The following is a 22,519-nucleotide window of genomic DNA, read 5'->3' as shown; positions in this document are numbered from 1 at the left end:
GTATGCATGGGCTGCAAATACACCTCATGCCCTGAACCAGCTTTCTGAGTTAATTCATTTCTGCCTTTCAAATCTCACCCGTAATGACTCATGTGGTCCATACTAACCCAGAACCATGTAGTGAAAGAATTCTGGGAGGTGAAATTCCAGCTTTGCTGAAGTGAACATAATACAAATCCATACACCTTATTTTCCTTTTATTGTGTGTAGGATCTATAGTAAAGGCTCAATTTTCATTCCTAAAATTGGTAATTTGTGTTTTATCTGTATTGTTCTTGATCATTCTTGCTGGAGATTTATCAATTTTATTAATCTTTTCAAATAACTAACTTTTTGCTTTGTTAATTTTCTGTTTCCTATTTCATTGATTTTTTCTCTTATTTTTATTATTTTTCCCTTATATGTTGTTTTATTTTCTCTTCTTTTCCTGAAGTTAGAAACTTAGACTATTGATTTTAAACCTTTCTTTTTATTTTAATATAAACATTTAAAGCTGTAAATTTCTCTTTAAGTACTTCTTTGGCTTCATCTCACAAATTTTGCTATATTGTATTTACTATTCATTTAGAAATAGTCTCTAGTTTTCCTTTTTCTTTCTTTCCTTGATCCTTGGGTTATTTAGACATGTGTGACTTAGTATCCAAATATTTGAGGATTTTCTAGGTATCTTGTTGCTGTTGGTTTTTAGTTTAATTCCATTATAGTCAAGAACTACTATATAAGATGTCAGTTTTTGAATTTTGTTGAGATTTATTTTATGATTCAGCATATAATCTATCTTGGTGAATGTTTCATTCTGTACCTGTTGATTATAATATTCTATAAGTGTCAGATCAAGTTGATGTGATAGTATTGTTAAAATCTTCTAGATTCTCTACTGATTTCTTACTCTGGTTTTTCTATCAATTACTGAGAGTGGGTTGTTAAACTCTTCAACTATGATTGTGAATTTGTGTCATTTTTGCTTTAATTCTGTCAATTTTTGCTTCATGTATTTTGAAGTTCTCTCATTAGGTGTACATAAACAATTGTCTTCTTGGTCATTCTACCATTATGAAATGTCTCTCTACCTCTGGTTATACCCTTTGATTTGATATTTAATTTGACATTAATATAGCCTCACCATCTTTCTTTTGCTTACTGTTTGCATGATGGATCTGCTTTCTTCCTTTGATTTTTACCCTCTCTGTCTTTATGTTTGCAGTGCAGTTCTTGTAGGTAGCATGTAATTGGGTCTTGCTATTTGTCCAGTTTATCTCTGTGTTTTAATTGGAGTATTTCATCCATTTAAGTATAATGTAATTATTAATATGGCTCTATTTAGGTCTGCCATCTTGCTATTTGTCCCTTTTTTAAGATTGTTTCTCTGTACCTCCTTCCTAACTTCTTTTGATAATTGACTATTTTTTATTTATCCATTTTAAATCCCTTATTGGATTTTTAGCTATACCTAATTGTCTTTTCTTAGCAGTTACTCTAGGGATTACAATACGCATCTGTAACTTATTACAGTCAACTTAGAGATATTGTACCATTTCATGTAAAATGTAAGAGCTATTTGCCTCTCCCAGCCTTTGTGCTGTTTTGTTATGTCTTTTACATCTTCATACATTATAAATCCCACAATATAATGGAGTTTAAATTGTCAATTTAAACTTAAAGAAATTAAGAGGAGCGCAAAAAAGTAGTCTTTTCTGTTTACTCACATATTTACCATCTGCTGCTCTACTTTCCTTTTTTTTGGTAGTTGACTAAAGTACTTGTTTTTGGTGAGGAAGATTGGCTCTGAGCTGACATCTCTGGCAATCTTCCTTTTTTTTTTTTGTTTCCCTCCCCAAAGCCCCAGCATGTAGTTGTATATCCTAGTTGTAAGTCATTCTAGTTCTTCTGTGTGGGATGCCACCACAGCATGGCTGGATGAGTGGTGTGTAGGTCCATGCCCAAGATCTGAACTGGTGAACCCTGGGCCACTGAAGCGGAGCACACATACTTAATCACTTGACCCTGGGGTGGCCCCCACTGTTTTCCTTTTTTAAGGTCCAAGTTTAACTTCTGGTTCATCTCCAATTTATCTTAAGAGCTTCCTTTTGCATTTCTTCTAGTTAAGGTCTGCTAACATCAAATTCAGGTTTTGTTATCTAAAATGTATCTGTTTCACCCTTATTTCTGAAGGATATTTTTCATTGATAAATAATTCTGGGTTGGAAGAGGGTTTTTCTGTTTGTTTTTTCTTTCAGTACTTGTAGAGATATCATTCTATCATCGTCTCGCCTCCATTGTGTTTTGATGTGACATCAGCTGTCCTTCATGTCATTGTATGTAATGTATCTTGTATATAATGTATCTTTTTCCCTCTGGCTATTGTTTTTTAAAATTGACTTTATTGCATAATAATTTATATATAATAAACTTTATCCATTTAAAATTTGATTGGTTTGACAGTTGTATACAGCTATGAAACCACCCCACAAATAAGATACAGGACATATCTTTAATCATGAAATTTCTTATGCCCCTATGCTTCTCTCCCCCCAACACTGCCCAACTCAGGCAACCACTGATCTGATTTTTGTCACTATAGATTATTTTGAATTTCATATAAAAAAGGATCTATAGTATGTATTATTTTGTGACTGGCTTCTTTTATGCAGCATAATTATTTTGAGATTCATTAATTCCATTATATAACCATACCACAGATTAGTTATCTGTTCTCTTCTTGATGGATGTTTGGATTATTTCCAGTTTGAGACTATTGTGAATAAAGCTGCTATCAGCATTCATGTGCAGTTCTTTGTGTGGTCGTGTGCTTTTATTTCTCTTGGATAAATGCCTATGAGTGAAATAAGTAGGCCATGTGGTAGTATATGTTTAACTCTAGAAAACAGGTTGACATTTTCTTGAGTAGTTGTCCTCTATGGTTGTTTTAAAGTTATTCTGTTTATCTTTGTTTTTCAGCAGTTTGACTATGATATACCTCTGTGGGGTTTTCTTTTTATTTATCCTGCATATATGTTGGACTCTTTGATATTGTTGCACAGATCACTGGCAATCTGTTAAATTTTTTCAATCTTTTTTCTTTCTGTTCTTCAGGTTGTATAATTTCTATTCACATATCTTCATGTTCACTGACACTTCCTTCTGCCATCGCCAATTTCTTTTTAATCCTGTTCAATGAATTTTTTATTTCAGGTATATTTTGTAAATCTAGCATTTCCATTTGGTTATTTTTTATAATTTGCATTGCTTTGCTGGGATTCCTCATCTGTACATTCATTTTGTATATTTTTTCCTTTAATTCTTTGAGACTTTTCCCCTTCAAAAATAGGAGCTTAATTCCCCTCCCCTTGAAAATGGATTGGACTTAGTGATTTGCTTCTGGGGAATAGAATATGGCAGAAATGATGCTATATGACTTCTGAGGCTAGATCATAAAAAGGATGGTTTCTGCCTGGCTCTCCTTCTCTCAGATAACTTGCTTTTGGGGAATCCAGTTACCACGCTATAAGGGCAAACAGCCTGTAGAGAAACTCACATGGGAAGGAACTGAAGTCTCCCACCAACAGCTGGCACCAGCTTGCCTGTCATGAGTTAGCTGCCTTTGTGTGATTGTAGTCCTGGCCCATAGATTGACTGCAGCCTTATGAGAGACCCTGTATTAGTCAGCATTCTCCAGAGAAATGAAACCAATAGAATGTGTGTATATATATTTTAATGAATTTGCTCATGCGATTACGGAGACTGGTAAGGCCAAAATCCACGGGGTAGGCAATTCAAGTTCAAAGGCTTTCTGCTGGCAGAATTCCCTCTTGCTCTGGGGAGGGCTGTGTTTTGCTCTGTTCAGGTCCTCAACTGATTAGATGAGGCCCACCCATATTACAGAGAGTAATCTGCTTTACTCAGAGTCTGCTGATTTAAATATTAATCTCATCTCAAAACACCCTCACAGAAACTTCTAGAATAATGTTTGACCAAATATCTGGGCACTGTGGCCCAGCCAGGTTGATACATAAAATTAACTGTCACAGACCCTAAGCTAGAACTTTCTAACTAAGCTGCTCCCAAAATTCCTGATGCACAGAAACTGTGAGAATAATAAATGGTTGTTTTAAACCACTAAGTTTTAGTGTAATTTGCTATTCAGAAATAGGTAATTAATATACTGCTTTATAGTTTTTGTCAGCTAATTCTAACATCTGGAACATTTGTTTCTATTGGCTACTTTTTAAGTTGCTTGATTATGGGTCATATTTTTCTGTTTCTTCACAAGTCCAGTAATTTTTATTGTATGTTCTACATTGTAGGGAGTCTGGATTATGTTGTTTTCCTTTAAAGAGTGTGCAGTTTTGTTCTGACAGGCACACAGATTATTGGCAGAACATAAGAAAAAGCCACCTTACAGTCTTTGCTGTCTCTTGGCTAATGCCTGAAGACAGTTGCCTCTTACGTTTTGTTTTAAAGTTGTTTACCATAGAAGGACAAGTCTGGTACGAATTTTTTCATAATGACCGGAAGTGGAAGCCTCGTCTGTGAGTTTTGAAGCTTAATTTTTGTAGCATATTCATTACTCACTTTTGTGACTAGATCTCAAGGCTGTATCCTATAATTAATTGGTAGATTTCTCTCAGATTCCATTTTGTATTGTCTTTCCTGGCTACTACTGTGTATTTTATTAATTCTAATAATCTCATTACTTAAAAAGAACAGTTTTCTTTTTCTTAAAACAGTGCTTAATTTACTGATTGAGCTTACAAAATAGTAAGCTTATTGAAAGCAATAGTGGAAGTGATTCAATTTAGCACGTATAAGCTGTCCTGGAATATTACACCTCCAGAGGCAGCTCCTTCCTACCTGGCTCACTGCTGTGTTAGCTACTTGAAGATTTGAGATGTGAATGGTTTGTTATCACTTCTGATTTAATAAGCTTTTTCCCTTCCTCTTTTTCCCCTTTTTCTCTTTTTCCTTGCTTTCTAAACAAAAAATGTGTGTGATATCTACTATATTTATATGAAATATTTTAATTTTACTACCATATACCATGATTATAAATAAAAAATTAATACTGATGGGGGAAGAAAAGTTTTACTACTTAAACTGATGTCATTTAAACTTTTTTACTTTGAACTTTAATTCACTATAATAGGGAGAAAAAAATGCAATTGGAAAAAGAGTTAATGACAGCAATTTTATAAATTGCTGGAAAGCCTAGGTGTTGAGGGAAAGGCATGCTTTGTGGTACAAAGGTGGGAATTTAGCTTTCTTTGAAGTATTGGAGAAGAAAATAGATTTGGCTGACTAAAGGACTTTCTTCTAAACTTGTTTTCCTTTATGAAAAGGTTGTGTCCGTTTTAGGTAATCGTTTTTGGATGGTCCCTTTGCTCATTACTAGTCTGAAGGTGTGTACCTTATGACCATAGAACTTGAGAAATTGCTTTCTCTTAGAGGGCTCCCAAACAAATAATCATAATTAGAATGCCACTTTTTCTAACTTTTTCTTTCATCTTTATTAATGAATTCAACAGGTGGTTTTTGACTCTTTGCTATCTGAAAGATATTTATTAGGTACTGTGGGAATATAAAGGTAAATAACATACAATCCTTGGCCTTAGAGAACTCACTGTGTGGTTAGAAGGTGGGCATACACTAACCTAACTGCAGTGAAAACTACAGAACGTGTGATACTGGAGTTCTCCAGACTACATTTGGAATGGAGAGTAAGGAATAATAAATTCTGACTGACGTGCTTAGGGCAGACTTCCTGGAGGAAGTTGCATTTTCACTGAATTTCCATAGAGAAAGACAGAACAAAGGCCTGGTTGCTTGAAAATGAATAGCTGTCATGGCTCGCGCATCTGTAGGATAGAAGGGTCTGGAAGAGGCAGAACAATGAAGACAATTTGGAAAGATGGGAGACACATGAAAGAATGATTTGGAAATCCAGAGTAAAATTAATGGAAAATTATGGATTATATTAAAGTAAAAAATTGAAGGACATTTTATGAACAAAATCAACATGAAAAGAAACTTGTAGTTGGAAAAGGCAAGAATGAAAATAGATAAAACAGGAAAAGCCACCCAAAAAGGCATATTATAAATTATGTAATTTACATAAAGAAATATGCAAATTTCCTTAAGACTGAGAGGCAATTAGAACTTGATGGCAAAGAAAGTCAGTGTATCAGTTACTCTTGCTGTTTAACAAGCCACTCCAAACAATCTTCTTTTGCTCACAGATTCTGTGGATCAGCAATTCAGATAGGGTACCACAGGGATGGCTTGTGTCTGTTCTGTGATGCCTGGGGTCTCAACTGGGAATCAGAGACTGGGGGTGACTCTGCATCTGGAGCCTGAGATCGTCTGGAGTGTCTGCTCACATACCTGGGGGTTGAGGCCTGGGGCCTCAGCTTGGGTTGTCTTTCTTGAGCACCTCTGTGTTACCTGTGGCCATTCCATGTGGCCTGGGCTTCTTCAGGCATGGTGGTCTCAGGGTAGTCACATTTTTTACACGGTAGCTCAGGGCTCCACTGGAAAAGATGGAAGGTGCATTGCTGTTTATAAGCTAGCCTTGGAGGTCATGTAGTGTCACTTCTGCTGTACTCTGGGTTGAAGCATTTACAAGCCCACCCATTTTCAAGAGGAGGGGAATTAGACCAGCTCTGGGTGGGAGAGTGGCACAGCCACATTGTCGAAGCACGTGTGGGATGAGAGAGACTCTTGCAGCCATCTTGTAAATACAGTCTGCCATGTTCAACAACAGGCAATGACAGGCACAGGCGCAGCTTAGCCTTACACTAAGTCTCTTCTTTATGCATCTAAATTATGGCAGCAACGACCTGCTCAGCCTAGTGAACTCCTTTCTCCAGCCTCTTCACTTAATTGTATTTTGCTTTTAGACTAAACTCCCTAAACCACCAAGGCATCATAAAGTCTCTTAGACTTTAATTTCCTATCACATCATTGTCAGAGTCCTTTTTTTAAATTGCAAGTTCACACCTTATCTATCCTATTTGTGCCTATTTGCATCTCTTGGTGCTCTGTTGTACTTTTCCACTTAACCTTTTTTTTTTCACTCTGATATACACTTGCTTTTTCCTACTTCCATGTCATTATTTATGGTGTTCCCATTTCCCAGATTGTTCCATCTCTTTCCTCCTGTTTCAATGTTAGTGATTTTTCAAAGTTGACATTAAAGCATACCGATTCTATGAAGTCTTCTTTGCTCTGGCCTGTCTCCCTTGTGTGGACTTACTTTCCTGAGTGTTTCATCTGTCTTATCTATCTCCCAGATGTTCGGTAGTAGAAGATATCTAGGTTTTCTTTGTCTGCCTCTAATCCTCTTTGTTGATTGACTGATGGTGGTGGTGATAGAACAATGGACATGTATTGAGTGCTGACCGTGGACCAGACTTTACATGTATTAACTCATTTAACCCTCACACCAGCTTTATGAGGTAGATTCTCTTCTTATCTTTACTTCACTTACGAGGAAACTGAGGCATTGAGAGGTTAGGTATGCTACCCAGTGTGGCAGAACAGGGATGTGAGCCTGGACAGTCTGACCCCAGAGCACATGCTCTGTCCACTGCCCTTGACTGCCCAGTATGCTCAGGAAGAATTGGTATTACAAGAAGTGTATGATCCTTCTAACAGTGTTTATTTAAATTTAGAATGTGTCTTAACTTGGTTATGTAGCATTCGCAGATCTTTATACTATTATTAACACATTAACCCCTCGTTAAATCCTTTCATAAGGTTATTAAATATTGTAAATTTAGTTTTATAGAGCTGATAAATCCTACATAGTCTCTTCTAAGAAATCACTGATACAACCAGTATTAAAAGTTAATTTTCACCAAATCATGGTTACTAGGGAAAAGGAAGATGCTTTCTACTCAGCTTCAGTATCACCAGGCCCTCATGAATGAACAGGTCTGTGCTCCAAAGTTCGTTTAAGTTGGCTGTCTGGAACTTTGTTTCTGTGGGAGAGTACCTTATGTTAAGCTTGGTGTTTAAGTTCTTAGGGCAGGCCACAGTAAAACATTTGATTTACAAATACAGTGGTATTCTAACATTGGGGCTAAAAGAGCAAAGAGATACTCCTTCACTAACGTTCACCTGCTGCGTGTGGAGCACTATGAAAGGATGCTCTTATGTTAAATTCAGAGTTCTTACTGGGGCATCAGGAGCATAGCCACCTTCTGTAACAGCAAACCTAGGATCTTCCTCCCCTTCCCTCTTTCTTTCCACACCCCTTTGGCTGACCACCTGAGAGCACTTCTTTGGCCATATACCACCTGTGGTGTACCCCTGTGAACTGTGGGCCTGTTGGCTGGGGATGGTCAAGGACAGGGAGCTCCTGAGATTAAGGACTTCTGGAGGTAAAGGTTTCGTAGTCACACCTTTTCTTTTTTTCTGACAATGCCAGATAAAGCCTGCTTCCTTCTCTTTCCATTGTGGCTGCTCTTTGTGTTGCTTTGCTTTGTCTTACTTCAGGAATGTGTGTGTGTGTGCGTGTGTGTGTGTGTGTGTGTGAGAGAGAGAGAGAGAGAGAAATGTAACTCAGATACAGAAACATGTATTAAAATGTTCAATTGATCCAATAATTGGCAAAGCAAACAACAATATAACCACCTTCTAGGACAAGAAATGGAGCATTATCAGACCTCAGAAGCTCTCCAGTATGTTCCTTCCCTAGCATAGCTCCCTTCCTGCCCCCTAGTGGTAATCACTGTTATTCCTTTTATGGAAATAATTTATTGTTTTTCCTTATAATTTTATTACCTACTAATGTATCCCCAAACGGTTTTACCTCCTTTTAAACTTTACATAAATGAAATCACACTGACTGTGTTCATTTATATCTTGCTGCTTTTTGCTCAATACATTTTTAAGACTCACCCATATTGTGACATGTAGATGCAGTTCCTTTTTGTTGCTGTGTGGTATTCTGTTGTATTAGTTTACAAGGGCTGCCATAACAAAGTACCACAGGCTGGGGGGCTTACACAACAGAAATTTATTTTCTCACAGTTCTGGAGGCTGGAAGTCCAAGATCAAGGTGTTAGCAGGATTGGTTTCATTCTGGGGCCTTTTTCCTTGACTTGTAGATGGCCGTTTTCTTCCAGTGTCTTTATGTGGTCTTCCCCCGTGTGTGTCTATGTCCTAATCTCCTGTTCTTCTAAAGATGCTAGTCATACTGGATTAGAGCCCACTCATATGACCTCATTTTACCGTAATTACCATCTTTAAAGGCCCTATCTCCAAATACAGTCACATTCTGAAATATTGGAGGTTAGGACTTAAACATAAGAAGTTAGCAGTGAACACAATTCAGCCCATAACATGCCTTATGTGATTATACCATAATTGTCTTTCATATTATTTGATGGATATTTTGATTGTTTCCAGTTTTAGGCTATTATGAACAATGCTGCTATGAACATTCTCACACATGTATAATGGTGGAAATCCCTAAGCTTCTTTAGGCTGGGAGGGAGCTTTCCATCCTGGAGTGAATTGCCAGGTCCTGTTGCATAGCTGGAACATCAATAAATAAATCCAATCTGTCTTCCAAAGTGATTGTTCCAATTTACATTCCTACCAGCAGTGTATGAGAGTTCTTCTTGTTTCACATTTTCCCAGCACCTGATATTGCCAGACTTTTTAATTTATACCAGTCTCTTGTGTGAAGTGCTATCTCATTGTGGTTTAATTTGTGTTTTTTTATTATTGAAGAATTTGAACATCTTCTCCTTTATTTATTGGGCATTTGGGTTTTGTGATATATCTGTTCAAGTCTTTTGCCCAGTTTTCTATTAAGTGGTCTGACTTTTCCTTAATGATTTATAGGAGTTCTTTAAATACTCTGGATATAAGTCCTTTGTTACTTATATATGTTGAATATAGCTTTTCAAACTCTGTAACTTAGTGTTTTCACTGTATTTACTGTCTCTTTTGATGACTAGGAGTTCGTAATTTTAGTGTGATCAGTTTATCAGTCTTTTCCTTTGTAGTCTATTTTTTTTTTTTGACAGGGAAAGATTCGCCCTGTGCTAACATCTGTTGCCAATCTTGCTCTTTTTTGTTTTTCCTTCTCCCCAAAGCCCCAGTGCATGGTTGTATACCCTAATTGTAAGTCCTTCTAGTTCTTCTATATGAGCCACCACCACAGCATGACAACTGTATGGCATGAGGTAGGACCCAATTTCATTTTTCCCCCCGTAGATAGTCAGTTGTTCTGGCATCATTTATTGAAAAGACACTCCTTTCCCCCACTGTGTCATAAGTCAGATGTCCATAGTATATGCTTTGATCTGCTTCTAGGCTCCTTTTCTGTATCACGGATCTGTTTGTCTATCTCTGCAGAAGTATTACACTGATTTGAATCCTATTGCTTTGTAATAAGTCTTGGAATCTGATAGAGCAGTTCCTGCTAGCCTGCTCCTGTTCTTCCCGAGTGTCTTGATTCTTCTTGGTTCTTTCCATTTTCATAAACATTTTAGTATCTACTTGTTGGGTTCTGCAACAGACCTATTGGGATCTTTATTGGAATGACTTGACTCTATAAGATCATTTGGGGGAGAATTGTCAATGTCATGAAAGACAAAACAAACAAACAAATACTGGGGGCCTGTTTTAGATTAGACTAAAGAGATCTGATAACTAAATGTATCATGTGATAGTTTTTAAGAAAGTTATGAAGACCTGGGACAAATGGGGACATTTTAGTCTGGATTGTGTATTAGATGATACTCATGTACCAATGTTAAATTTCCTGATAAGTTTGATAATTGTATGGATACGTTTGTTCTTAGGAGATACATGCAGAAGAATTTAAGGTGAAGTGTTTTGGTGCCGACAGCTAGCTCTCAATTCAAAAAAGTGTTGGGGGGGAGGAGAGGAGATGCGAAAGGAGTGATAATGGCAGAATGTTGACTATTGGTGAATCCACATGAAAGGTAAATAGGTGTTCATTGATTCTTTGTTTTTGACCTGTAGTTTTAAATTTTTTCGAAATAAAAGTTGGGGAAAATTATGTTTCATTTTGTATGTCAGGATAGTAGAGAACCAGATCCATGCTAATTTTGCATTATCTTGGTATGCTGTGTTAAGGAGATGTACCACTAAAACTGATAGTAAAACAGCAAGTGCGATTGTTTTTTTAAAACATGCTGTAGTTTGCTTGCGCTTACTCAATACACATTTCAATCATACTGGAACAGCAAATGTCTGTAGGCTGGCTCTCGAAGTAAAAAAATACATTAATAAATGTTTTGTGCCAATTGTTGATTTGCAGAAAAAGAAAACTGAGTTTTTTTTTAAACTACTGATTAGAGTTATGGAAATCTTTTCCTATATCGTACCAAAAGGTGAGCATAGTAATTCATCAGAGTTACGCTTCATGCAATCTAGTTTTATAAAACTAGGCTAAATATTTTTCTACTAAAAGCATTTCTGGTGCTTGCATGCTAATGTTTTTATTTTTCATAAAGGATCTCAGACCCTTTGTTCTCACAGCAAGTATCTTCCCAATCTATAAGGAAAACTCTGAGTTTTGTTTCAGTTTTTGGTTATTGCAGCCAGGGCACTTAGGAAGTTAAATGATTCCATGAGTCATGCAATGAATTGATGAAACTCGTGGACTCACAGTTATTGATTCTTCTTTGCGTTAGTGTCTCTTTCTTTTCCTGAATGTTAATATGTGATTTCTCATCAAAATGACTTGTAAAATAAAACATCTAACAGTAACAAAAAACTCTTCTAATAGCAAAAGGAAGAACTGAGCTTCTGAAGATCAATCTTCGTGAGGTTGAAGTGGACCCTGATATTCAACTGGAAGATATAGCAGAGAAGATTGAGGGCTATTCTGGTGCTGATATAACTAATGTTTGCAGGTATTTTTTTAATGATCTGTGACCTTACACATTAGTTATAGGTTTGGCAGGAGGACTGGTCTTAAAGTCAGTGTAGTTATTAGCCCTTGACATGAAAGCAGCTGCCTGTTGCCTTGAAATGATTTCCCCTTTGTCTTTTTTTTGCATAACTTCATTGGTCCTTGTTTGATTGAATAATTACGTAAGAATACAGTCACCTTTTCTGTCCTTTGATTTTTAAGAAATTATTGTATCTAACTTGGTACTAGTGACTTTGACAACTGAAGTTTAATTTAGCCCTAAATTGGAGCCTAGCTGCATCAACATAAAATATCATCATTTAGTTTTGGTTGGCATTTTACCACATGCAGATGAACAAACTTGATCAATTTGAGCTGTGAAAGATATATATTAAAATTTCTCTTTCAATTTAGTGACATCATAATTTTTAGACATTTCACATCACTCAATGAAGAGGATTTTTTTCTTCTAGTTCTTTTTTTTTTTTTCCTTTTTCTCCCCAAAGCGCACCAGTACATAGTTGTGTATTCTTCGTTGTGGGCCCTTCTAGTTGTGGCATGTGGGATGCTGCCTCAGCGTGGTTTGATGAGCAGTGCCATGTCCTCACCCAGGATTCGAACCAATGAAACACTGGGGCGCCTGCAGCGGAGCGCGTGAACTTAACCACTCGGCCACGGGGCCAGCCCCTCTTCTAGTTACTTCCCTAAGTGTACTTAAATTGACATCAGTAGGCTTTCTTTAAAATTATAACATCTGTATTTTTCACTTTTTCTGCTAGTATTTTTTCTGTGTGCATCTAAGTTGGGTGGCACTCAATAAGCTCACACAAGTTTCCACTATCACTATAGTAAAGTATATAAAAATTTGAAGTTTTGGTTGGCTTGGCTTCCTATAAGCTTTTTTGTGAGCAGTAATTGTCCATTTCTTCCAAACCTTCTTAATTATTTGCAAGTGATCAGAATGGGACTGAAAATAGGATCTGGAGAAGTCAGATTTTATCTCTTTAGTTGCCCACAAATACTCCATGTAGGGAATTCCACATCCTATATGTAGATATATTCATGTTCCAGAGAGACAGCTTCCTGGCTTTACTTCCTCTAATTAGGTTGTAGACAAACCAGGATAAGATTTGAATTATCTTAACATTAGCCATATACGCATTTTCAAGTGTGCAATTCAGTATTTCAAAATTCTACTTCATTTTCCTAAGCTTCTTGGCTGTCTTTGAAAGCAACAGTGGGGAAGAAAATTCAATTTATCTGAATGTACTGAAAATTACACTGAAAATTCAGTACTATCTGAGCACAACCTAGACTTTTAGGATTCATTAACAATACATTTTATGTTTAAGTCCTTTGCTTGCTGTTTTAACCTTTTCTGAACTTTCAGGATATCTCTGAAGTAGAAAATTCTGAGCAGCATCATAAAATTATATAAAATGATCTTTTGAATGTTTTCTTTTAACTTGGTTACAATTGAAAGTGTTTAAAATATTTGCCACAGTGAGTATTCACTGATTTTGGTGTATTTTTAGGGATGCCTCTTTAATGGCAATGAGACGGCGAATCAATGGCTTAAGTCCAGAAGAGATCCGTGCGCTTTCTAAAGAGGAGCTTCAGATGCCTGTGACCAGAGGAGACTTCGAATTGGCTCTTAAGAAAATTGCTAAGTCTGTCTCTGCCGCAGACTTGGAGAAGTATGAAAAATGGATGGTTGAATTTGGATCTGCTTGAATTTCTGACAGGTCTTTCATTTCTGGTATTTTTGTTTATAAAATGTGAAGAATTCCTGCAATTAAAAAAAAAAAATAGGTTTGGAACTTTTCGTTGGAGAGATTTTCACGTAAAGGAAAAAAAAAACCCCTAAAACCACAAAGAATATAAATGTAGTTGAGAAATAAGAAAAGCTTACGTAGAGAGCCTGATAGTCTCCGTCCCCTGGCTTTGTGCTGGTATTCCACGTGCTCATGCATTGGTATTGCACGCCCAGACCAGGGCGTCAGGGGGGCTGCAGAAAGAGATCAGCATGCTGTGGTAGGAACTTGTTTACAGAAGATTTAGAAGGACCTCTATTTCTCTCCCATTTGTTGTTTTTTGTTTTTTTCTATTCTTTGCTCTGAACATGAGGGACCTGTATATGCTGACTTTCAACACCAAAACTGGGTTTGTGTCAAATTCATTATTTGTTGTTAAGAATGACAGTTTTGGATTAAATAATGAATTTGCTAGTTAAACCTTTAGAATTCACCTATGACTATTAGAGTCTATCTATGTAGTCTGGAGTTTTACCCTGTCTTCCCCACCATTTCTTCTTTTAGCTATTTAATCACTTATTAAGCTTTATGGGGGAATATCCTCATGTTTTGTGGTTTTTGAATCGTTTTGCCAGGTTGTTTCTCTGTTCTTTATTATTTTTTGCCGGTACTTTTTATATTTCATATCAGAAGAGTGGGAAGTGTATTATGACCGCAGAAGATGCACTTCTTCATTCTAGACTTCTAAGTTTGTTTTCACTTTTCTTTCAATATGTTCAAACACATAAACCCTTTATTTTTCTCAGCTCCAACATTGTTTGCGTTTTGCTGAATTTGCCTTTTGTATTCTAAATAAATACTTTGGTATTCTAAACAAGTCCACTCTCTTATGGCTAATGCAAAACATACAAAACAAAATCTTTGTAGTTTTCCAGACAGCTTGTTTAAGAAAATAACATCGTACATAGTGGACGATGTTTATTTGAAAATGTTAAAATTGTTCCTTGCCTAGGTTGAGAACTTGTACACACAGTAAGATTAGGATAGAAACCTGACATTCTCATTCAGTTTAGCAAGAATTACACAATAGAAAGAGGCCAGAAAAGGTAGATGGCACATGTCTAATTGCAAGTAGAGTACAGGCATGCGCCACGTAGCGACGTTTCAGTCGACGACAGACTGCGTATAAAACGTTGGTCCCTTAAGATTGGTACCATACAGCCTAGATGTGAAGTAGACTACACACATCTAGGTTTGTGTAAGTGCGCTCTATCATGTTCGCACAACGACAAAATTGCCTAATGACACATTTCTCAGAGTGTATCCCCATTGTTAAGCGATGCATGGTTGTAGTTTGGTGTTAGTTTTTAAAAATTACATTTATCGTATTTTAATTGGGCAACCTGTGCTTTAATGGTCAAGCTTTTTAAAATTTGTATTGATGATATCCTGAATTTCCAATTTTTGACAGCACCTACTGGTTTAAAACTAAAAATAATACAACTTTTTAGATACTTAAAAACTCTTAGTATCTTGCTTAAGAGATTTTTTTTCACTAAGAACTATGTAGTTTTCAGATAACTTAAGTCTGCCTTTAAACTTCATTATTTATCTAATGCTATAAATTACCCCCCTTTCCTCTGAGGCATAGATTATAAGAGTTAAAATCAGAAGGCATCGTGATTTTATTTCAGTTGAATTAATTCATCTTAGAAATTGAAGTTTCCTTTTATTCATGAACTTTTTAAATAAAGAAATAAATAATCCCACTAAGATAATCTTGCAAACTATTGCCATCCAGTAACCTGTTTTTTTCCTGAAGTCTTAGGAGCAATCATTAAAACATTAGTGTTTTATTGCTAAAACTTGTTTGTGTATTTTAGTTGATTAGTTAGACCATTTTTCCAGGTTTTGTGTTATTTGTTTTGGCATGCCTTTTGGGGTTTTTTTTTCCTGAATTCTTCATGGATAACATGGTATTTATGATTTTTAAAAATGATCAGTTAAGCAGTATTTGGAGTTACTCAGGCTTCCTAGAAGCTTATCTTTACGATGTTAAGTGTGCTATTTTGTTTCTGTTGTTTCTCATTTTGCTCTGTCAGTAGATAATGCTTTGTATATCTTAAACTCCTTAAAGGCTCTTGAGGAGGTCCCTCTGGTGTTCTGTCCAACTGTTACTGTCCGTTGTATGTACATTGTTTTTATTGCAAGACAGTGTGTTGCCTTACGCAGAATGAAAGAATTGTTGTAGTTTGCTTTGTTTTATTTTTTGATGTTGTGTTATCAAATTAGAAAGATTTGGTTCCTTTAATTCATCTGAAAACATGAGTGTTTTGGGTTCTGCAACACAGTGATGTTAGGACTAAGTTTTGTACCATTCTGTCTTGCAGATATTTGATCAGAGGGTTCCTTCATTCAGCAGACTTGCGTTGGTTGCCTACTGTGTGCACCACCCTCCCGTGGGAGCTCTGTGGCTTACAGAGTCGGACTAGGCAGTGCAGTTCCGACTGGGCACTTTGTGTAATTACAGTGTACAGCGTCTTAACTCCAACTGATGAAACGAGTTCATATCATAAACAGAGAGGGACAGTAATCTGTGTGTGCTTTGGAAAGATGATACATAAAAGTTTTTCTCTCTTTAAATCTGTTTTAAAATTAGAACCAATACCCATTTGTTTGAACAATATAACTGTTATAGGTCTAACTATTTTCATGAACCATTTCTGTTTCCCAGCTACATGTTTATTGTAAACATTTTACTCTCATAGTTCCTTTATTTTTTAAAGGAAATTAATATTGATGAAATGTACCAGACAAATGGCCCTCTAGCGTAGACTGAAACCTTCTAGTAATCCAAGTAGAAAATAGACGATGGCGTCACAGTCTGCATCTTCTAGTCAGTAGCAGCATAGGTATTCCAGAATGACCAAAACGTCATTTGGACTCGGAACTCTGCCTCCAAAACTACCAAGACAGCTTGGAAGAGGAAACATGTTGTGGTCCAACTGTGTAACTAGGGGCTTCCTTTGAGCTCCTGAAATGGCCATTTTTATGATGTGATATTTGACTGTCAAAAAATAGGCTGAAATCACTAATTACTAAAAAGTGAGCAAGTATCTGGTGAATCTGCTATTAACAAACACCAGAAAAAAATATGTGTATACAGCCCAAATTTACAATATAATTGTCACGCTTTCACTTTGCTCCCTGTAGCCTGACTCTATTGAACATAAAATTATTGATACTCTAGGTTTTGAACGGCTTGAGTTTGTTTGAATTCCTTCCTTGGAAATAGACACTGTCAAATCCATGATGAGAATCACAAAACAGTAACTAGTTGACATAGATATATTTCACTTTCCCCCACCCCAGCCTGAGAGAAGTGAAGGACTTAGGCAGGTGTTTCATGTGGTGTGGGCTTTGGCTCCTTCAGTATTGTCTGGATTATTGTCTTTTTTGCATAATGGTAGATTCCCACGCTTCTTATTAATGATAAATCATCTTAGGACATATCCTATATGACAGGCATAAAATGTTAAGGGTATTTGTTGGCCTTTTCCAAGAAAGGGCCACCTTAACTTGTATGAGGAAACAATAGTAATTATTTTTTTAACCTTTTTTTGTACCTACTGTTCCTTAACTGTTTTGATTGTATAATATTTTTTACATACCAATTAATTTGTGATGCACGTAATATTTACGTGACTCTAAGAATCTGTCACAATAGAAAAGAGTAGGAATTACAGTTGGAGGGCATGTTAAGGGGATAAAAATATTTAAACCCCAAATGTTTTATTCTCGACTCCACCAATTATTTTTGTGGAAAAAACTAAAAATGCTGTTATAACACTATGTTTACTTATTTATACTAAGTTAAGCTTTTCATATTTATTTATTTAATTTTTTAAGGACATTTACTTTTAGTATTGTTTCTTAATATGGAAACTGTATGAGTATTTTAGAAATAAAATCCCTAAGATAATATGTTTTTACACATTCAGAAATTAACAATAATTCTTTGAATTTTTGTTAGATTTTTTAACTCTGGACAGCCTTCGGCTTTAATGGTATTTCTACATTTCCTGGTGACTTGTTAATAAAAACAGGAAAAATATTAAGGTAGAGTCATATATCACCTAAGACAGGGATAAGTTCTGAGAAATACAGTGTTAGACAGTTTCGTTCTTGTGCGAACATCATAGAAGTACTTACACAAACCTAGATGGTATAGCCTACTACACACCTAGGCGATATGGTACTAATCTTATGGGACCACCGTTGTATATGTGGTCCCTTGTTGACCGCAACATCATTATGTGACACAAGACTGTAATGTCATAAAATTTATTCTTTTTATTTTACCTTTCTCATTTCTTGATTGACCTTATTTTGTATATGTATATAAATAACCTGGATACTGCTTGGTCACCAGGAGTGTACAGGTTTTTGAACATTTGGAAATTATTTTTTTTTTAAAGATTGGCACCTGAGCTAACAACTGTTGCCAATCTTCTTTTTTTTCTTTTTCCTGCTTTCTCTCCCCAAATCCCCACAGTACATAGTTGTATATTTTAGTTGTAGGTCCTTCTAGTTGTGGCATGTGGGCGGTGCCATGTCCGCGCCCAGGATCTGAACCAGTGAAAGCCTGGGCCGCCGCAGCGGAGCGCGCGGACTTAATGACTCAGCCACGGGGCCGGCCCCTCTTTGGAAATTTCACACAGCAAATAGGGAATTAATATAGAGGTTTTCCTCCTATAAAAGGGCTTCCATTTGATTTTATGTTCAAAACTATATAATGTACTTCTGTTTTACTGTCTCTGAAATGACTAAATCTTGCCCTTGGAAAACCTGAATCTTTGCACATGTTATTTCCAGAGTCTACCTCAGTTAACCAGGTTTAGTTTTAGGTAGGAATGAATTGAAACCATGTTTAAATTTGGTTCATCATCTATGCAGGTTTGTTTGTTTAAGCAGTTCCTTCTCTCTCCTCTTGCCTTACTCTAGTTAATTTTTTTTAATCCTGAAATTTTAATTTAAAACATTTGTCTTTCTTCCTCTGGCAAAGCCATATATTCCAAATTAAGCCTCTGTGAAATGTCTGAATTCTTTTTCTCTCTTTGTTATGGCTATCTTCATTATTTGGATGTATTTCATTTCAAGGAGGAGTTTGAAACACAACACACGTCCTCCTATTTTCTCATAGCTTCATAAAGACAAATTAATGTGACAACATGAAAAGCCTTGGACCCTAGCAGTTCCTGTGTCCGTTCTCTAAGAACCTGAGTACTTACTGACAGCATACAGAAACGGACACCTGTCTGCTCATATGGCAGAGCAGCAGGGCGTCTCCTTCAGTTAGCGTTGTGTGGACATGTCCAGCGAGATCACTACAGCTTACCATGGTTTGTAAGGGTGTCGTTAAGTTTTTTGTTTCATTGTCTGTCTCCCAGTATTTTGAACCTAATTTAAAGAAAAAGACGTTTCTAAATTGTATTTATTAAATGTGCTTTTGCCTACATTTTGTGCTGCTACTTTGCCAGTCTCATGAGCTTAGTTGTGTTTGTACATAGGTTGTAGTTTGGTAATAAATTTATAGTGTTGCTTGTCAGTGTTTTCTTTGTGGTTCATATTTGATCTATAGTCACTGGTCCACTTATTGCCACCAGTGGGAATAACAAACCCCTCACCAGGAAGGAATGACTTTTCCCAGAGTTTTAGTTCTTATAAAATCACGTGGTAAACCTGACATTTTGTGTTTGCCATGCATTGTACTAATAAGTTCAAGGTTGATGCAAGTAAGATAAGAGTGGCTTTTCAATTAATTCCAACTGGTTTAATAAATATACTTGTCTTATTTGTGTGTCACCCTTGCAAAATGGATGTTCCATATGGTGAATTTTCCAGATGACTGTGTCTTATTTTATGAATCCTCCAAAGCTATTTTTTTAATTCATAGACTTTATTTTTTTGAGCAGTCTTAGGTTTACAGAAAAATTAAACAGCAAAGAGAGTTCTCATATACTTCCTACCTCCTCCCCGTAGTTTCCCCTTTTATATCTTGCTTTAGTGTGGTATTTTTGTTATAATTTAATCCATGTTGATACATTATTATTGCTAAAGTTCATAGTTTACATTAAGGTTCACTCTGTATTGTACAGTTCAGTGGGTTTTGACAAAAGCATAATGTCGTGTATCCACCATTACAGAATCATACAGAATAGTTTTCCCGCCCTGAACATCCTCTGTCCTGCCTGTTCATCTTTCCTCTGCCAACAACCAATCTTTTTATTGTCTCTGTAGTTTGTCTTTTCCAGAATGTCACATTGTTAAAATCATACAGTATGTAGCCTTTTTAGACTGACTTTTTCACTTAGCAGTATGCATTTAAGGTTCCTCCATGTCTTTTTTGTCGCTTAGTGGTTCATTTCTTTTTATCATGGGATAATATTCCATTACATAGATGTGCCAGTTTGTTTATCGATTCACCTATTGAAGGACATCTTGGTTCCTTCCAAGTTTTGGTAATTATGAATAAAACTGCTATGAACATTCATGTACAGGTTTTTGTGTGGATGTAAGTTTTCACGTCACTTGAGTAAATACCTAGGAGTGCGATTGCTGGAAGGTATGGTGAGAGTGTGTTTAATTTTGTAAGAAATTGCCAAATTGTCTTCTGAAGTGGCTGTACCATTTTGCATTCCCACCAGGAATGAATGAGTTCCTGCTGCTCCACATCCTCACCAGCATTTGGTGTTGTCACTGTTCTGATTTTGCCATTCTAATAGATGTGTAGTGGTATCTCATTGCTGTTCTAATTTCCAGTTCTCTAAAGACATGATGTTGAGCATCTTTTCATATGCTTATCTGTTTTTAAATTGTTTTTTATTGAAACCTTGCTAACATGTATCATACTTGTTGTCTGGCTTTGTAAAATAGAGAATTTGAACTTAACCCTTTCTTTGTGATTCAGAGTTATCCTTATGATATGCAGCTAGTGGTGGGGTAGCAGTGGTTTTCTGCCTGTCCCTATGTGAGTTTTGATTTTGCCTTTATAGCCTTTTTTACTTGTCTGTTATCAGGCTGTCAACCTTTATTCCTCTTGCGATTTCCCACCTCTAGTCTTCAGTGAACCTAGCGAAACAGTTGTTAGGCTTGTTAGAATTATGAGTGAATTAGGAGTACAGCCGTTTGGGGATAAGGAAGTGGTGGGGCAGTCTCCTCTGTGATCTTTAGTGCTTTATGTCATTTCTCTAGGCCATCTGTGGCCTTTTTAGCACTATCTTTGGTTCCCAGAAGTGTTCCAGGTAGACAAGTGTGAAGAAGATGTTTATGCATGATTGTGTTGTCGTGTAGTTGTGTAATACTTATAGCTAGAAGGCCCCTAGCAACAGTTTAATTCCATGGCTCCACTCTTTTTTTCTTGCTGTGACCATTAATGAGGATTTGATCTATTAAAGGATATAAAGGAAAAGAGGTAAGTGGGACAAAAATAGGAAATATTTACGGCTAGAGCCTCCCCCTCTCCCTTCAATCCTTTCTACTTTCTCCAGTGCATATGCCCAGTGCTGCCTAGTGATGTGACATGGCGATGGGCTCATACGGCAGAACATACTTGAGCGTCGGGATGTTTGCCCAGAGAAGCCAGGAATTTAGCTGGAAACTATGAGGGAAGATAAAGGCGTTGCCTGGCTAGCGCCAGCTGCTGCCTTTCAAATGGAAACACGGAAAGGCAGGGTGGGCTCAAGTCTCACTGACTGATTCCATCCACTGAGGCTCAGATCCCTGAGGCTGGTGCCAATGTGCCTTCCTCGCTCCCTGACTGGATGTTGCCACAGGCAGCTGCATCTGTCCCGGACACCCCTGGGGATTCACCTGGGGTTCCTCCAGTCCTTACAGCCATTGCTCCTTCTACCCCGAACAGTGGGAAAAGGGATCGAGGGGGAGGACACATGTTCAGTGGCTACTTTCTGTCTTCTTTCTGAACAGAAAAGTTTTATGGCCAACTCTTCTCTAATTTTAATTGTTCTAAGGTCTTCTTGGGACCTTCCCTGTAAATTTGGAGAGGCTCAGCAGTGACCGAGGGCCTTGAGACCTGAAACTGGGAGCAAATGGTGTGGTCCAGTCCCCTCATCTTACAGGTGAAGGATGAACCCAGGGGGATTTTAACATACGTGTTCAAGATCACATTCTGAACTGGGAAATAAGACTTCTATCTATATCTGATCTTGAAGAAGGCTGCAGATAACGTGCAAAGCAGACAAGCCAGATGACCAAACATTTATTAAGGATCTTTAAGCCTCTGAAGCATGATACCAATACAGAGTAGTCACCCAAGTTGATGTTAAGAATATGAAATGGAGGATAAATTGACACCATAGGATTGGAACTAACATTTATAGTGTTTACTATGTGCTAGATACTTTTATTGTTTTATTGAATTCATACGCTAGTTCTAAAATGTATTTACTGCTATTCTCTTTTTGCAGGAGAGGAAACTGAGCTTTATAGAAAGACTTGCTCTAGTTATTTGGCTACTAAGAAATGGAAGAAAGAATGGAACCTAGGTCAGTTTAGTTGTAGAACCTATTCCTTTGCCATATTCCAAGATTACTTTCAACAATGTTAAATGCAAACTCAATTCTTGAAATAAATATGTTACATTCACCCATTTTTCTGAGGTTATTAATCTGTCTTTTACCTTCCCTTTCCTGTATGCTTTTTTTAACCAGACTTTTAGGCAGACTGCTGTGATATATTCTGTTACAGTATTTACATTTATAATGACAGGAAAAAATAGTGGCTCTTGTGTTATGAGATTAAAATGAATTTGGGAATATTGCTGCCATTTATTATTATCAGAGTGTAAATATAT

The 22,519-nt window shown here is 36.7% G+C and overlaps 1 protein-coding gene across 13 annotated transcripts in view; it reads left to right on the top strand.

The window, feature by feature from the left end:
* The window catches only part of KATNAL1 (katanin catalytic subunit A1 like 1), a 79,606-nt gene extending 57,291 nt beyond the window's left edge, over nucleotides 1-22,315 (top strand). For 4 of the 13 annotated variants that reach the window (XM_070239467.1, XM_023621469.2, XM_023621472.2 and 1 more), the window contains exons 10-12: nucleotides 11,768-11,894; nucleotides 13,429-13,638; nucleotides 22,134-22,315. In XM_070239467.1, coding sequence (XP_070095568.1) covers nucleotides 11,768-11,894; nucleotides 13,429-13,627 — 326 coding nt within the window. In that variant the 3' untranslated portion in view covers nucleotides 13,628-13,638; nucleotides 22,134-22,315. Of the gene's footprint in view, nucleotides 1-11,767; nucleotides 11,895-13,428; nucleotides 14,525-16,037; nucleotides 19,256-21,677; nucleotides 21,786-22,133 lie in introns of those variants that run through there. The other 9 variants (XR_011427659.1, XR_002800970.2, XR_011427660.1 and 6 more) reach the window with 3 other exon arrangements.
* The last annotated feature ends 204 nt before the right edge of the window (nucleotides 22,316-22,519 follow it).

Source organism: Equus caballus, chromosome 17 (genome assembly GCF_041296265.1).
Source record: "Equus caballus isolate H_3958 breed thoroughbred chromosome 17, TB-T2T, whole genome shotgun sequence".
Classification (NCBI taxonomy): Eukaryota; Metazoa; Chordata; class Mammalia; order Perissodactyla; family Equidae; genus Equus; species Equus caballus.
Note: the sequence above shows the minus strand (reverse complement) of the source record. Positions and strands in the feature narration are given on the sequence as shown.